At 40.6% G+C, this 18,097-nt stretch overlaps 1 protein-coding gene across 1 annotated transcript in view; it reads right to left on the bottom strand.

Moving 5' to 3' along the window:
* Positions 1–324: 324 nt before the first annotated feature.
* The window catches only part of RGS5 (regulator of G protein signaling 5), a 69,104-nt gene continuing 51,331 nt past the window's right edge, over positions 325–18,097 (bottom strand). The window contains exons 4-6 of the mRNA XM_070077426.1: positions 10,788–10,954; positions 3,195–5,828; positions 325–2,833 (exon numbers count right to left, since the gene is read on the bottom strand). Of these exons, the coding sequence (XP_069933527.1) occupies positions 5,667–5,828; positions 10,788–10,954 (329 nt within the window). The 3' untranslated portion in view covers positions 325–2,833; positions 3,195–5,666. The remainder of the gene's footprint in view (positions 2,834–3,194; positions 5,829–10,787; positions 10,955–18,097) is intronic.

Raw genomic sequence — 18,097 nt, 5'->3', positions numbered from 1 at the left:
ATTAGTATGATCACTGAATATTGTAGGATCCAAATGATATAATGTGCTCAGCCAGTTCCTAGAAGTGGTGGCAACTGGGTCAATGAATTATTGTCACCTGAATCCAAGAGAAAGTCATCGGAGTATGAAAATGGGCACTTTGTATCTCTCTTTCTGAATTTTGCATGCCATGCCCTGTTCAAATGGGCGCTTATTAAACATCCTCTCACCTGATTAGGGTTCATCTGGTCTAAGAAGCATGTTGAAGAAACAAATGCACGTGCAGGAAGAACTCAGCATGTTAAAAATGCTTGGGAGTCAAGAAAGACTCAAATGAGGCTGTTACATAGTGATACAGATTTATATTTAATACAACATATGTGATCATGGTTGTAGATACATATTTGGTGCTTTATTTATCACAAAGCATGAGTTGCATAGTACAAATGTATTGAATACAAAAAATCAGAAGAGGAATATAGTTATCTCTAATTTAAAATTATGAAATAAATGCTGGCAAATGTATCCATAGACCTTTCATTTCTCCTTGCTGTCTTCTGATAGCAAATTACAAGTTGTTTCCCAAATTCTGATACTATATAGCAAAAAACAAGAAGTTTCCCCAAGTTCTAGTACTGCATAGCATAAAAAGAACTTCTGGCAAGAGTTACTTCGATCACAGTCTCCACTGGCAAATTTCTCAGCATTTCTCTTTTTTAATTTTGATGCCTTAACCTCTACATTTTCCTACATAAGAAGCAAATGTTTCTAATGTGCTTATTGCAATTATAATTCAAACTATATAGAGAATATTGTAATTAAAATGATATTTAGACTCATCTATTGTAAATACTCCCTACTGCAGAGAAGAGGAAGAGAGGTAGAGAGGTGAGATGGAAGGAAAAACATCTCAGGTAAGAGAGTAAGTAACTCGGCAATGCTTATTAAGCTAGATATGAATGTTAAGAGGTTGATTTGCAGCTACTCTACTAGAAAAATAAGATTATTATTAAACTGTGATTTGAGGATAATAGCCTAAACAATTTTATCTATCACTCTGCTATGCATTTCTATTTAAAGCTATGCATACCTCCTCAGTTGGAAGGATTGGTCTTCTCATTTCTAGGATGGTTAACTGATCCTGGGGAAATTCTTTTTGGATAAATTTTGGTCTGGTGAAATGTGTGTTTAACACAAGAAACAGATGCTAAATTGTTAACTGAAGAGCCTTTCACCAAGCAAATAAAAAAAAAAAACATGTTTGTGTAATACAGTATTCAGAAATCCAGAGAGATCTACAAGTCATTCCGTTGAGATGTACTAAGACTTTATGTCCGAAACCCACATAGAGTTGCCTAGCCCTTGGGTTTGGATGGGTGAGTGTTCTCTCTGCTTCCTGGCACATGCAATCCAAGTGGGAGAAAGAAGATCCCCTTCCCCCAGTTCTTTCTTTTCTCTAGCCAAGACTCTCCAGGACACTAACACAAAATTTTTCATTTAGCCACATTGTGAGTCAAGAGATACTTTGCAAGTCTGGAAGACGACAGCACAAAGAAGTGTGATTTCCAACCAGGCTGAGCTGCTCCCCTAGCAAGTGGATTAATTTCACAGGTCTGAGTACTTGCTCCCTCACCACTTCTCTCCTTTCTCTTCTTTCTCATGACCCACTTTCTCCCAACCCTGCCAACTTCCCAAACAACAGGGGAAGTGACCTACTAATGGGAGCAGTTTCAAGAGTAAAAATCATGTCCCTGAACTCTAACTATCCTTTCCAACGAATCTCAAACTATCAAATTTGTGATGATATAAATGGTTTTGCAAAGCATTAGAACATAATGCTTATTAATTTATCCACTGATCTGTGAATGGTCGTTTGTTTTGAAACTTCTAGATACCTAATATTCCTTCAGGGAAAATTCATAGGTTTGTCGTATTCAAATGGATTTTGTACAAAGTGGAGAAAAAAACCTCACCAACCAAGTAAAATGCATAGCTTTGTAGATTCCAAAAATAAAATAGTGTTTTTTATTAAGTGCTTTCCTTTATGCATTAAAAGCTAAAATCTACTCAGAGCATAATTTATATAACAGAGTGTAGGGAAGGGGACACAAAATGTTTCCATACATTAGACTCTATTGATTTGAAAGCATAGTCTCAATTCTGCATTTCAAAAAGTGACATCTGGGAAGAAGTTATCTGTGTGTGTGTGTGTGTGTCTGTGTGTGTGTGTTTGAGAGAGAGAGAGAGAAAGAGAGGATGAGAAAGAAAGTGAGCGAGCAAGGGAGTGCAGGAAAGCTGTTCCCATGGATTATCACTGCTTTAACAAATGAACATGAGACAAAACTTGCTAGTTTATTCTAGAGTTGCTACTCTCTTTGTCCTGGTCTATTTTAAATCTTCACTTGAGCCCAGTCCCACCTATATTAAACTCAGGTAGAAAATCTTAGGTTATGGGTCAGTCCTTGGGCTAAGCTCTCATAAGTGAGAAGCATAAACTCCTGTTTTCATTTACCACAGTTTGGTTTCACCGCCTCTACTTCCGAAGTCCACTTACAACTGTAGTTACATTTACACAAGGGAGGAAAATGCAAGCACCCCAGGGCCCTTACAGTAGGTTTCATATTTTCCCAGGCCATTTACTCAAGGGAAAGAAGAGATGAAGCGGGAAGAGGGGAAGGGAGTGATAAATAAATAGACATTATAAACTTTTTCCTGGAAGATCACCCCACATTTTCTGATTTCCCAGAATTAAAGAAATGCTATTTTCTTTGTGTTAACCTAGAAATTACTAGCAATTTAGGTTTTTTTCCTTTTCTCTTTTTGTTAAGTTTCAACACACTTTCAAAGAAATTTTCTAGGACAATTTTTTTTTAATAAATGCTTTTCTTTTTTTTTTATTTTTTGACAGGCAGAGTGGACAGTGAGAGAGAGAGACAGAGAGAAAGGTCTTCCTTTGCCGTTGGTTCACCCTCCAAGGCCGCCGCAGCTGGCACACCACGCTGATCCAATGGCAGGAGCCAGGTGCTTTTCCTGGTCTCCCATGGGGTGCAGGGCCCAAGCACTTGGGCCATCCTCCACTGCACTCCCGGGCCACAGCAGAGAGCTGGCCTGGAAGAGGGGCAACCGGGACAGAATCCGGCGCCCCAACCCTGACTAGAACCAGGTGTGCCGGCGCCGCTAGGGGCAGGATTAGCCTAGTGAGCCGCGGCGCCGGCCTTGGACAATTTTAATACATTTACTTTCTTATTGGGGGCTGGAATGTTTGCATTTCTTTGGATTTCAGAATTTCTTGTTTGAGTAGTTTATAGGATATGTATACTTCAAATATAAAATTATAGATGATAGGGGATAGATAGACAATATAGATGATAGATTGGTTGATATATGATAGGTTGATTGATAGATGATAGATAATACAATGTCACCCCCTGGAAGGCATTGCTTCTTACATTCTTTTTGCAGCCTTCACAGCACTGTTCTCATAATTCCCTTGCCTGCCATTGACCTCCTGGATTCAGCTCACGTGAAGGTGAAGGCTCTTGTTACCCTCCCCTGACAAGTCTACTCACTTACTTAGGGTGTGCAGTCAATTTGTGAAGAGCTAGCTGGAGTCTTTGCAGAATCAACTATCTGGAGATACGTGGTATCTACTTACCTCTGTGGACACTTTCAAATATCTATGAATTTCAAATAATGTGAACAAAGTATTTGACTTTTAATTAATCTTGAAAAATGTTTTGGCATTCAAAGAAAAATGAATCACCTAGATTCCAGAGTTCCTACCATTTCCGACTGCTTTAGGAAGTCAAGAACTGGCACTTTTTTGTTGTTTTTACTGATTTTGGGCACAATAGATAGATGCTGAGGGAGATGATGCCCAGAGCGTTTTCATTGTTTTTATCTGAGTTCCTTGTCAACCTAACACAAACGCATTCAATGAGAATGTTTTCACGTTTACAATTTTGATGGAGCCTAGCTGTGGACTGCTTGATGAAGGAGCTTATTTAAAATAGGCAATAGTGACAAATCTGAGTCAATTAAGATGTCTTGTCATTGCTGGCAGCATACACAGTCATTTCAATCTGCTTTCAGAAGGTGAAATGGTGAGTATTCAGGAAGGGAGCATTATCCTTTGAAATCACAAAAATGGGCAAAATCAGCACAAGCCCAAAGAAGAGCAACATGGCTGCTTTGCTGCTGATATGCCTAGGAAATGGCTAAATAAATGAGCTATACATGTGGAAAACCAGGAGCATGTGAATTAAAAAGGGAAACAAAAGAAGGAAATTCGAGACTAAGCAATGTTGTCTTCTACTTAAATGTTTTGGATTTTTATTAATACTGTTTTAAAAATATCCTCTTTCTCCTCCAATAACCCCACATCCTAACATTGACTACTTTCATACATGGTTCGGTTTGATTCTGTGTATAGCTAAGTTGTGTAAATCACTACTTTAATCAAATGTACGAAAGACAAGGAAAATTTTCTAAGACTTATAACAGTGAAACACAGAATTAAAAGTTTAAAACTATTAGAAATACCATGACTTATCCATAGTTGTGCATGAGGTGTGTCAGGAATATAAATCTGTGCTTTTCATTTTAGGTACAATTTACTAATGCATAAAGCAAAATAGTGAGGGAACATAGCATTGCAAAAGATCATATTATATTGCAAAAAGCAGAATTCCTTAAAATTTTGTCTCATTTAGAAAGCCTCTACGTATAACCACATTAATTTTTCCAAAAGTAATTTTGCATCTTGAAGGCAATTGTCATTTACAAAAACAATAATAGAGGGATTCATGGAATAATCATTTTAACCTTGACAGTATTTTTCCACTTTAGTATGCAATCCTGATATTGAATATCTCCATGGATACTTTTATTTTATATAATCAGAGTTAGAAATCTGGGGGTTTTATGTTCACAAGGATATCAAATATCTTGATAATTAAAACTTTGGTTTATACCCTAGGGCCATAGATATATTTGTTATGTAGTCCATTGTTGGTCTTAGATCATTGATTTAAAACAACTTGGTAACTTTCTTGTGGGAATAAGGGCAGGAGGTAAAAAGACACAATGAATATGAATGGTGTTTAGTTGATTTTGTATCAACACAATAAATTTGTGATTGTATCTCATTTATAATATCCAAGCTAACATGAAGATGCTCTAAGGGAAAGATTGTATTTTAAACAATGAATTTGCTTTAAAAAGTAAATAGTGGCTTCTTTAAAAATAGAGGGATGATCTTCCTTGGTCAGAAGTAAAACAAGTGAGATCAATCAGGCCCCTTTGAATCTGATGTTTTCACATCCGTATTCTTTTTCAGATTAGTGTAAATTGAGATTTATTTCCTAAATCCAGAGATATAATATTACTGCCTTGTATTTCTTTGCCTTAGCATGGTTTTTCTGTGATTCAGATTGAGTTTGACAAAATTGTGTGGAATCCAATTAACAATGGGGCAGGAAGGAGAAAGGAAGGAAGATGAAGGAATTCGGACCCTGTGTAAGCCTCCAAGACAAGGTTGGCAAAAGAATGGGCAACATTCCTTGGGAATTTTCCTGTTTGGGTATCTGAGCAAAGCTGCTATGGGAAGATATGTAGGTTACTGGAAAACACAGGGTTATTATGGAGGAAGAAACTCACTGAGTGCCTTTCATAGCCTGACCAAATTACTACTTGATTAACTCCAGATAAAATTCAGAGCGCACGAAGCGAGGCAGGGAATCTTTCTCCATCAGAGCATGGATTCTCTTCTGGGCCACATCAAAGCTGCTCAGGGAAGGCTCCACCAGGTTCTTCACTGTGATGTCCTTAGTGAAGTGGTCAATATTCACCTGTGGACCAGGAAACAGGGTTACTGAGTCACAGGCAGCAGGAGTTGATGAGGGGGGTGAGGGGAGGCAGAATTCCTTACTAGTAACAGATATGGAGGAAATTCCCCAAAAGTGAGAAATGTTGCGTCCATTGTATGTGAAATTGGGGATGGTAACTGATGCTCCAATAAATAAATAAATAACTCAGATTATATAATCACATGAATGTCAGACACCCACCAGGTATCAGATGGTTCACCAGTAACTTACTCATATATATCTTATTTAATCCTGACTACATTAAGATTCTTTCCTCACACACACACACACACACACACGTATGTATACAGAGAATTAAGTGGTTTCTTCAAGATCATAGATTCAATAACTGAATTTGAACCCAGAGATCAGATTTCGAATCCAGGTGTAATGATGCCTGTTTTGACAATCTGTACCATGCGTTTGGTTTCATGCCCAGTGGAGGGAATGGAGAGGGAAAAAGATTCTGCCCAGCAGTTCACGACCTTTAATCTGACTGCAGAGGAGCATGCACATTCTATCTTTCCTAAAACAAACCAAGAAACAATATATCTGCAGGAAAATTAATATAACAGCTAGTGGATACTCATATTTATTAAGCATTTAGTTTGCATCAGGTGCTGGGCTGAAGCCTTTACAAGGATGAACTCACTTAATCTTACAAATCTGTGAAGTTGACACCATCCTCCACATTTCCAAGTTGAGGAAACAGAGGCACGGACATGTCATGTGATTCACCCAAAATCCTTAGAGGGAGACAGAGGGTTCAGAAGCCCCACGATGTATCTCCAGAACCTGAGCTTTCAATCTGTGTTGGAAGGCACTGTGTCTTCTGGGTCCTGAGTGCTGGACTGCTACATGGCACAATCCCCTGGAGCTGGCTGGCTACACCCTGAAGGAGTTTGCCTGACTGATTTGGAAGGAATATTTATACCCCCCAGTGTATGCTTTCATGACTGTCAAGGAGTCTGAGTATAAAAGATGAAGAAAGAGAATTCAAGCAAGACAATGATTTTAAATCAGAACATTAGAAAATGTGCCAGTTCTCTCCTGAACTGTTAAAGGTCCCTGGCATTGAAAATAGCTATTTGGCTCAGATAATTATGGAACAGTTGAATGTTTATCTATCATCTATCTATACATATATATATATACATATACATATATATATATGAGAGGTAAAGGAAAAAAACAGATCGTGGGGGAGATTGAGGATTGAGAGAGAGACAGACAGAGAGAGAGAGAGAGAGAGAGAGAGTTCTTATCTGCTAGTTCACTTCTCAAATAACCAACAATGATTGGGGCTGGGCCAGGACTGAGCCTGCAGTCAGAAACTGGGAATTCAATCCAGGTCTCCCCCATGGTTGGCAGGGATCCAACAGCTTGAGCTATTACTCTGCTGTCTTCTAGGTTCTGTCAGCAAGAAGGCTGAATGAGGATCTGGGGCTGAGAAGCAGACCCTGGCACTGCAAAGTGCCACATGCCCTGCTCCTGCCATTTCATGTTAGGGTCAAAGACAAAGGCATGGCTGGGGAGTTCCAGCAAGACTGAGCTGTCTTTGAAAGCCCAGGGCGTGTGCTTCAAGCAGGCAGGGTGGAAGACCAGACTGTCAGGCTTGAGAGCAGCTTCAGAGCTGATGAAGTCCAAGGCCCGCCTGTCCTGGTGAAGACTCTAAGGTCCGACAAGATCGAGGTATCCGCCCAGAAACAGATAGTGTGGGGCAGAGGTGAGGCTGTGATATAGACTTCTGTATTCTCAATTCTATTTTTCTTCCTATTAGATGAAGATAATGCTTCTTCTTTCTCTTAAATAATTATGTATACTAAGCCAGCTAGGCAATTTTACTCCAAATGAATGCATTCCTAAAAATTATAAAAGTATCTTCTAATCTCACTTTTTAAAAGAAGCAATGTATTTAAAGCCCTCCAACACCGAGTGCCCACCAGCAAATAGCAGCTGCTTCTCTTATTGTTTTTATATGCACAGGCCTCTTCTAATGAGTCATTCTGATATATATGCATCTGTTGCTTGAGCCAGGAAAATATGATTTCATTATCTTTAAATACAGCCAAATGATAATTTGAAATGTATAAATTATCTACTTATTGAGCTACACATGATCATGTCCCTTTGTGAATCTTGATTACAATTCTTTCCACCATATCTCTCTGTCAGTTCTGGTAGTAAGGAGCTCAGGTAAATATTCAAAGGAAAAAATAAAAACCTTTAGATTCCTGGTTAAATTTGCTACATAGGTCAATACCCTTGAAATGAAATAGGAAATACTTAAGTCAGCACAAGAGTTGGAAAAATTGTAGATATACTGCAGGTGTACATCTAAGTACATACTGATAGGTGGGAAATACTTAGAATTAAGAGAACACAGGATTAGAAAGATTTAATTGAAGACTTGTCCAGAGTCACACACCTAGGATGGTCTGGATATAGATGTTTGCACTCATTTATCTCACAAGTGTTATTGAAGTCTTATTATATGCCATCAGCAGGATTCACCTTCTCTCTGAGGCCAAGCTTAGGCTCAGTACCCTGGCCTTTCTGCATTTGGAGGGCTTATGTATATGATTATACTCCTGCACAAGCAGGCATTATTTAGAATGGAGACCAAGCCTGTTTTATTACAGCATTGCAATTGATGGCCAGAATTTAATTGATCTAAAATCTCATTTAGAGAGAGTTTTATTTTGAAATTCTATTTTTCAAATATTCTATTTTTATAATTGCTAAGGATGTTTTAATAAGGAACACTGAGAACAATGCTTTCCTAAACTCAGAGCAACTAATAAGTGGATGGGTCTCCATTATGCAGATATTTCAACAAATCCTAGAATCCAGCAAGAAGGAGGAAGGTAGGTTAGGAATAGGAATTCACATGAAATAGGACATGCGTGTCCAACTTAATACTAAATTAATATCCTTGTTAACATATCCAGGAGAAACGCAAAAGAAAGGGTTGCTAAGCACAATGGCATCAAAAATAGGGAAAAGCTAACATGTGCTTGGGCTGGGAGATTAAGAAGTACAAGGGAAGATCTGTAGATAATTCTGAAATTAATGTCCATAGCAAGACTAAACCTAGTTCCACTTTATGACCTTTTCATTTTCTCAACTTTGACCCCAAGCACCTGCACACTCTTATACTCCTAATCTCTGGCCTGTGAGTCCTGAAGGGAACATATTTGTTGGTATCAAGGTATATAATATTCACTAAAATATATTTACTCTTTCAAAAAGGTTAATGAGGGATAATTCTCAACCAAAGGAAGAAATGGTAGAAATCCAGGAGTCTAGCACACCTATGGGAGAAGAGGTAGTGGGAATTCTCTCCTCTCTATGTATCTTAAGTAGATCAATGCCTACCCACAAGGTTTCCTCAGACCACACTTGTGCTTGACTGCAAACCTTGATGAAACATACAGTGTTCAGATCAGATTAAGGGGGACAATGTGTAACTAAGGTGCCTTGGCCAGAACATGGTGAACACATCCGGCTATGACTCTCCCAAATGCTACAATTTGGTTTCAAAAATGTCCAAGAAATGAGCTTATAATGCTCTCCAAATCTTTTTGAAGTCAACACATCTGGCCTTTAGTAGTCTCTCAGTGGTATATTGGTTTTAAACATCCCTAGTATTGCTATCATGTAATATTTTATTTTCATGAGTAGATGTCCTGTTGCCCCAACTAAACTGTAAATGGCAGAGACTAGAATGAGGGGGAATGCAGGTTAGAAGAGAGTAGAGGGGACAAGCAGTGTGCCATAGTGGGCTAAGCCACCGTCTGTGATGCCGGCATCTCACATGGTGCTGATTCAACTCTGGGCTGCTCCACTTCTGTGGCAGATCCCTGCTAATGTGCCTGGGAAAGCAGTGAAGGATGACTCAAGTCCTTTGGTCCCTGCCTCCAACATGGGAGACACAGATGGAGTTCCAGGCTCCTGGCTTTGGGTCGGCCCAGACCTGGCTGTTGCAGCCATTTAGGAAGTATCAGCAGATGGAAGATCTCTCTGTCTCTCTTCCCCTTTCTCTCTTTCTCTTTCTCTGTTTCTCTCTCTCTAATTCTTCCTTTCATATAAATAAATATATCTTTAAAAGAGAGAGAGAGAGAAATTAGAGGAGGGAGAGAAGAAAGAGGAGTTTGAAGGAAAGAAAAGAGAAATGTAGTGAAAGTACAGGGGAACAAAGAAAAGTGGTAAGAATATTGTAGGCATTGCTTAGTTGAGACAAATGCATGCTTTGAAATCCACTCTGCTTAATTTAACCTTCACAGCATCTGGACAAAATAGTCTCCATTATTCTCATTTTTATGAAAAAGAAACTAGCATCAGAGACTCAACAATTCACCCAAGATCAGACAGGTATCCGTCCCACATGAAGTTATGAACTAGTGGCGTGGAACCCATGTAACAAGTATGTGGTCTGAATGGGATTCAAATTCATATCTGCTTTGTACTCAGCAGGTGCTCAGACAGGAGTAGCTGTTATCTCAAATGCTTAACTTTTTATTTTTTATTTATTTATTTTTTATTTGACAGGTAGAGTTAAAGACAGTGAGAGAGAGAAGAGTGAGAAAGGTCTTCCTTCCATTGGTTCACTCCCCAAATGGCTGCCACGGCAAATGGCTGCCATGGCCGGCACTGCGCCGATCCGAAGCCAGGAGCCAGGTGCTTCCTCCTGGTCTCCCATGGGGTGCAGGGACCCAAGCACTTGGGCCATCCTCCACTGCACTCCCAGGCCACAACAGAGAGCTGGACTGGAAGAGGAGTAACTGGGACTAGAACCTGGCACCCATATGGGATGCCACTGCCGCAGGCGGAGGATTAACCAAGTGAGCCATGGCGCCGGCCCCTCAAATGCTTACTTTTCCTCCAGATTTATCAAGCTGACCCTTGGTTCACCACACCCACCCACCCAGCAGAACCAACCTCTTTAGGGGCCTCCGTTTGGATGAATTCCTCATAAATCTGTTTTGCCTTCTCCGCCATCTTGGCAGGGGACTTGATCTTCTTGTACTCCTCACAAGCAATCCAGAACTCAAGGTTTTCCTCACTGAATTCGGACTTCAGGAAACTTTTGAAACTGGCAAGTCCATCTAGCAAGGAAAAAAGGCAATTGAGGAAATGTGCTAACTTACGTAACAAATACTACACCCACTGTACAGCCTCAGCTTACTTACTATACAAGTATATCTCAGTAATTCACTTACAAACCTGTGAACTCATTTCACCTTCATTACAAACCTAAGAGGCAGGTTAATATCGATATCCCATATTGCAAATGAGATCAGAGAGGTCAGAGACTTGCCCATATATTACCAACTGGTGTCAGAGCTGGGATTCAAACCCAGGCAGTCTGACTCAAGAGCCCATGCTTTTATCCATCATCCTAAACTGCTTCTCAACAGAGGTATGATTCAGCTTCTTGGAACAGAAGCTTTCCAGGAATGGCTGCCTGATTTACTGCACCTGCACAGAGAGGAAAACACAGGCTAGCACAAATGTCATGTTCATGAGAGAACAGAAAAAGACTTACCAATGTCGACCTATGGCAGACTTAGTTAACTTTATTCATGACTGCATTCCCCTTACCCCTTAGTTCTGGTGGAGGAGGGACAGGAGAGAGATGTGGGGAAATGGCAGAGACTCCAGAGCTGCAGCCCTGCTTGTCATTAAGAATCAGAGATCCTGGCCCTGGGCAGAGGGTTTGCCGCATTGTCTTTTTTTTTTTTTTTTTTTTTTCCTTTTTTTCCCCCCCCACAGATAGAGAGAGAGAGAAAGAGAGAGAGAGAGAGAGAGAGAGAAAGGTCTTCCTTCTGCTGGTTCACCCCCCAAATGGCCGCTACGGCTGGCGCTGCGCCGATCTGAATCCAGGAGCCAGGTGCTTCTCCTGGTCTCCCATGCGGGTACAGGGCCCAAGCACTTGGGCCATCCTCCACTGCCTTCCTGGCACACCGGGTTCTAATCCGGTTAGATTAGAACCTGGTATGCCGGCACCACAGGCCGATAATTAGCCAAGTGAGCCACAGCGGCGCCAGCTGCCACATTGTCTTTTAAAACACCTTAATATATTTAGGTGATGAATGTTTACCTAGTTATGTGTCAAGGAACGCTACTCACACCAACACTTTCCTGTACATTCACCAACTACTGAAGAGGGAAATACACATTTAAAACTTGCATTGTCTGTGTACGCAGTAGTGACATCAAGAATCACGCACACATTCCAAACAGGTGTTTTTATTTTTCTTCTATGGGTGATTTTTGAACAACTACTATGTTTCAGGCACTATGAAAAGGAAAACAGATGGTTCTGTCCTGATGGAGCTTATGGATTCTGAGGGAAGTAGAGAGAAAATGAAGAGACACACAGAAGATTTACAAATACACAAAGAAGGGAAAACTATTTGAAAGACAGTCATAGATTCATTGGGGAAGAGGGAGTCCTAACTTCATTTTAGGCTTGAGGAGAGTGAGGAAGTAACATTCAACTTGAGACCTGAAGGGGGAGTAGGAAGGCATTAATGAAATCAGCATGTGAGGGTGCTTGCTATGTACATCAGCTGCACACCAGGGTTTTTTTTTTTTTTTTAATTAATTTATTAACTTGAAAGGCTGAGTTACAGAGACACAGAAGCAGAGAAACAGAGAGGTCTCCCATCTGCTGGTTCGCTCCCCAGTTGGCCACAATGGCCAGAGCTGTGCCAATCGGAAGCGAGGAGCTTCCTCCACATCTCCCATGTAGGTGCAAGGGTCCAAGGACTTGGGCCATCTTCTACTGCTTTCCCAGGCCTTGGCAGAGAGCTGGATTGGAAGAGGAGCAGCCGGGACTTGTAGCAGCACTCATATGGGATGCCGGCACTGCAGGCAGCAGCTTTACCTGCTATGCCACAGCCCTGGTCCCTGCACATCAGTTTTTAGAACATCAGATTTACTACAACTGTTGTGATTCTGTTTTCCGTGTGTTATTACTCACACATAGAGACTTCAGTTAATAGAATAGCTAACGGTAATCGGTAGGAGTGAAATTAACATTTTGAGACTCAATGATTACATCCCTTGCCTCAACTGTTGAGGGACAGCGTGTTTTTCTTCATGCCATTTGTTGAACTCTTTACTTAGCCTAGAGTTAATTTTTTGTCATTATTCTTATTAATTTGTTTTTAAAAGTTTTGATTAGCATGAGATAATTTTGGGGTACAGTGTGACATTTCAACTGATATGCACAGCGTAATCCAAAAACCATCCTAGGCGATTGGCCCTTCACTTTTTTCATTGTGAGCTATCATTACTCTACTCTCCTGTGGAACACCAGAACCCATTGCTTGCACCCAAGTACAGTGCTGACTGCCTCTGAATGAAGTTAGAAGGAACATCCAGATAGCCTTGGCTTGCTTCTTCCCCTTAAGGTAATCTACTTCTCCATGAAGTAGCCCCTTTCTGTTCTTTTTTTTTCTTCTCTTTTAAAATTTTATTTTAGTTACACAACTTTCATATAAGGTTAATCTTATGAGTATAAAGCAAACTGAAAATAGATCTTTGTAAAAATTAAGAATGAGAATAGGAGTGGGAGGAGGAAAAGGGGGAAGGTTGCAGTGGGAAGTATTACTATGCTTCCTGAATATGTATATAGGAAATACATAAAATCTGTATACATTAAATAAAATTTTAAAAAGGAAACTTCAGTTAATCATTTTAAGAAACAGAGCCAGTGTTGTGGCATAGCGGGTAAAACAGGTGCCTGTAGTGCTGCCATCCCATATGAGTGCCTGTTTGAGTTCCTGCTGCCCTACTTCCAATCCAGCTCCTACTAACATGACTAGGAAAGTAGCAGAAGATGGTCCAAGTGCTTGGGCCCCTGCACCCACGTGGGAGACCCAGAAGAAGCTTTTAGCTTCTGGCTTGAGATCAGTCCAGCCCTGGCTGTTGTGGCTATTTGGGGAGTAAACCAGAGGCTCGAAAATGGATCTCTTTCTCTCTCTCTCTCTCTCTCCCCACTCTGTGTGTGTGTGTATGTGCCCCTGCCTCTCCTTTTCTGTAACTCTTTCAAAAAAATCTTAAAAAATAATAATAATCTTACAAAGCATATATATAATTTGTATACATATTATATATATGTATATATATAAAATATGAAGATTCTTGGCCCTGATCCTTTTGCTTTTTTTTTTCTTTTCTACTCTTCTAGAACTGACTCTCTGAAGTGTGGATGAGTAAAAAGACTTTGAAGATAAATAAAAGGAAATACCTTAATCTACACTATTTTCCTGCTATTTAATACTGACCATATACATCTTTTTATACAAAAACCCTAACAAATGTGCATTAATATGGAGATAATCCACATCAGTCATCTAAGGAAAGAAAGGATTTGTAAAGGGAGGAGAGAGAACAAGTAGTTTTCCACAGGCTGCATCAAAATCACAGGCCTCCCCTCAGTAACAGTGCTGGTTGGCCACTTTGCCTCCCGCGGCAGAAGACAGGACTGGCTGTCACCTGGATATAAGGGCTTCGTTTCCCTCTGAATTGCTCCCACCAGGAGACACTTCTGCAATATATTAAGTTCTGCTTAGGGAACATATTCATGTTCTGAATTCATTTTCTTTGACCTAATTTCAATCTATTTCTGTTTTTCTTGAACATTTCTCCCTGAGCCTTTTTACAGACAAACTTTTCATCATTGGTCATTGCCTGATATCTGGATTTCATGCAACAGGCACAAAACAGATGTAAAGATTAAATTGGGTATATGCCTTCCGTTTTCAATTTACCCTCTATACTTTTTTTATTTATTTTATGCTCTTCATGGTACCCTGCAATAATATTTAATTCTGGAGAAAAACAATGGCCAAGTGATAATTAGCTTAGATTAAGGTTACCATGGCTCAGGATACAAATGAGACAATTCATAATTTAATCTAATTTAATCTTCTTTCCTTGCATTTTTACCCTAAAAACATTTCAATTGATCAACAACTAAAAACATATCTCGGAACAATGATAAGCCTGATAAGCAATTATCTCTAGAAGACTGAGTGGAGGACTGCTTATGGAGGGGGGTGCAGTATTGTGCTGCATCAGGTTAAGCCTGCACTTACAATGCTGACATCCATGCACTTCTGATCCAGCTCCCTGCTAATATGCTTGGGAAATCAGCAGAAGATGGCCCAAATGCTTGGGCCCCTGCCATCCCTGTAGGAGACCTGGATGGAGTTCCAGGCTTCCACTTGGCCCAGCTCCAGCCTTTGAGGACATTTTGGGTGTGAATCAGCAGATGGAAGATCTCTTTCTCACTTTTTCTCTCTTGTGCTGTCTGTAACTCTGCCTTTCCAATAAACAAATAAAGATTTTTTAAAAAATTTATTTGACAGATAGAGTTAGACAGTGAGAGAGAGAGGCAGAGAGAAAGGTCTTCCTTCCGCTGGTTCACCCCTCCAAATGGCCACTACAGACGAAGCTACGGGGATCCAAAAAATAAAGATTTTTTTTTAAATTGATAATATGGACCTGGATAAAATCAGCTATAACTTATTTTTCTTGCTACCCATATTTCTACTCTATTTCTAGCACTATCTGTCATAATTTGATGAGGCAGGAATCAACATATATGTTGGAAAAAGAAATAAGGTCAATTTTTCTTTCTGTTATGGTTAAAGTTTTCATTGTTTCTTAACCAAAATGTATCAGGCAGTCCCTGTTGAAATGGAAAAATTCTCAGGCCCTTTCTAGTTGCTAGGAGGTGAATCCTTTGGGTTCTCATACAGCTGGCTTGAAGACTGTAGAGGAAGAAATAATTCCACAGAGCAATTGCTTGGAAAATGTATTCTCATTAGCCCCATATTCCTACAATCTGCGCAATACCCTGAATCACTCATGCTGTATCTTCATAAAATATAATGGTAAAATCCTAGTCCTCCAAGCATTACTTATGATATGAGGACTCGTGCCAATATTCCACAACAATATTAGCATTTCCTACCTATCTATGTCATGATCTTGGAAAACAACTTCCCAGCAGTACAGTGAGCCCATTTCCTGGGAACTGGTTTCATCAATCTCATTGAATTCCACACTATTATTTCAGGGCTTTTTTTAATGTATACTTTTTAAGCCAAGACTCATAACATTACTTCATTGGTCTGAATGATTTTTTATAAAGACTTATTTATTTATTTGAAAAGTAGATTTAGAGAGAGAGAGAGAGAGTGAGAGAGAGAGAGAGAGAGATCTTCTATCTGCTGGTTCACTCCCCAGATGGCCACAACAGCTGGGCCTGGGCCAGGCTGAAGCCAGGAGCTTCCTCTGAGTCTTCTACTTGGGTGCAGGGGTCCAAACGTTGGGCTATCCTCCACTGCTTTCCCAGGTGCATTAACAGAGAGATGGATTGGAAGTGGAGCAGCCAAGACTTGAACCTGTGTTAAAATGGGATGCTGGCATTGTAGGCACCAGCCCAACTTGCTATGCCAGAGCATGGGGTCCCGAGTGATGTTTAACACCATTCTTTCTCTACCCTGGCTTTTGAGCATGCTCTGTGCTTCACTGGGATCCCCTCAAACCACTCTGGAGTCACTTTCTCCTCCTTAGCCTCTGCTCTTCTATGGGTCCATCACTCAGAGACCTTCTTGATTGACTTCCCATTACTCCTTAGAAGGTCCTGTTGGGTGAAAGCCAGAGGACAGGGCAATTGCCTATTAAGGGCAAATGTCTCTATTCTGCAAAGAGCACACATTTCTCCTTTGCCCTACCCCAATTCTGCTCATCACACACCCAGAAGAGCCCCGGCACGTATCTGTCATGAATCACCATGTTCTTCTCTGCTAAGCCTGTATGAAGCCCCAGAATACCTTTCAACATACATTTCCAGGCATCCACTACTTAGAAGGCAGAGGAAACTCACCTGATCCTCTGTCCTTGTAGAAATACTCGGGTCATGACCCTCATTGTAATCCTGGAGCTGGCTCTATTGCATGGTATCCTTTTTAACATCCGTGTAAAATATAAGAAAATATCAAAAAATTTATAAGGGCTGGCATTGAGGCTATAGTGGGTGGAGCTACTGCCTGCAGCACCAGCATCTCGTGACATCCCATATGGGAGCCAATTTGTATCCTGGCTGCTCCAATTGCAATCCAACTCCCTGGTAATGGCCTGGGAAAGGCAGTGGAAGGTGGCTCAGGTGTTGGGCCCCTGCCACCTCCATGGGAGACCTGGGTGAAGCTCCTGGCTCCTGGCTTTGTCCTGGCTAAGCCCTAACTGTGGAGGTTATTTGGGGAGTGAATCAACGGATAGAAGATCTCCCTCTATATGTCTCTACATCTCTCTCTCTATAAATCTGACTTTCAAATAAATAGATAAATCTTTTCAAAAATTTGTAGTAGCATGAAATTAAAAGATAAGTTTATTTTGGTGCAAAACACAATTTTATAAATCCATGCACAGTTTTTCATAAAACGCAGTTCCTATGAACTTTTTTAAAAAAGATTTTATTTATTTCTTTGAGAGGTGGAGTTACAGATAGAGAGAGACAGACAGGCCGAAAGGTCTTCCATCCACTGGCTCACTCCCCAAATGGCCTCAATGGCTGGAGCTGAGCTGATCGGAATCCAAGAGTCAGGAGCTTCATCTGGGTCTCCCACGTGGGAGCAGAGGTCCAAGCACTTGAACCATCTTCTACTGCTTTCCCAGGCCTAAAGCAGAGAGCTAGATTGGAAGAGAAGCATCCAGGATACGTACCAGCACTGCAGGCCAAGGCTTAGTCTACTATACTGCAGTGCCAGCCCCACTATAAACTATTTGAAGACCTTTCACAGAGTGGCAGCCCTAACATGAGAACATTATGAAACCACTTTGAAAATAAAGGGAATAATAGGGGCTGGTGTTGTAGAGTAGCTGGTAGAGCTGCAGCTTATGATGCCGGTATCCCCTGTGGGCTCCGGTTGGAGTCCCACTGTCCCACCTCTGATCAATGCTCACTAATAATAGCCTGGGAAAAACAGCAGCAGATGGCCCAAGTGTTTGTGCCCTTGCCATCCACGTGGGAGAACTGGATGAAGCTCGTGGCTGCCGGCTTCAGCCTGGTACACCACTGGCCATTGAAGTCATTTGAAGAGTGAACCAGAGGATGGAAAAACTCTCTGTGTGTGTCTCTCCCTCTCTCTCTGTAACGCTGACATTCAAATAAATAAATAAACAAACAAAAAAAACCAAACTCAATAAAGAATATTAGACAAATCTAAATC

The sequence above is a fragment of the Oryctolagus cuniculus genome, chromosome 7, assembly GCF_964237555.1.
Source record: "Oryctolagus cuniculus chromosome 7, mOryCun1.1, whole genome shotgun sequence".
NCBI lineage: Eukaryota > Metazoa > Chordata > Mammalia > Lagomorpha > Leporidae > Oryctolagus > Oryctolagus cuniculus.
This window is presented reverse-complemented; position numbering and strand designations above follow the sequence as displayed.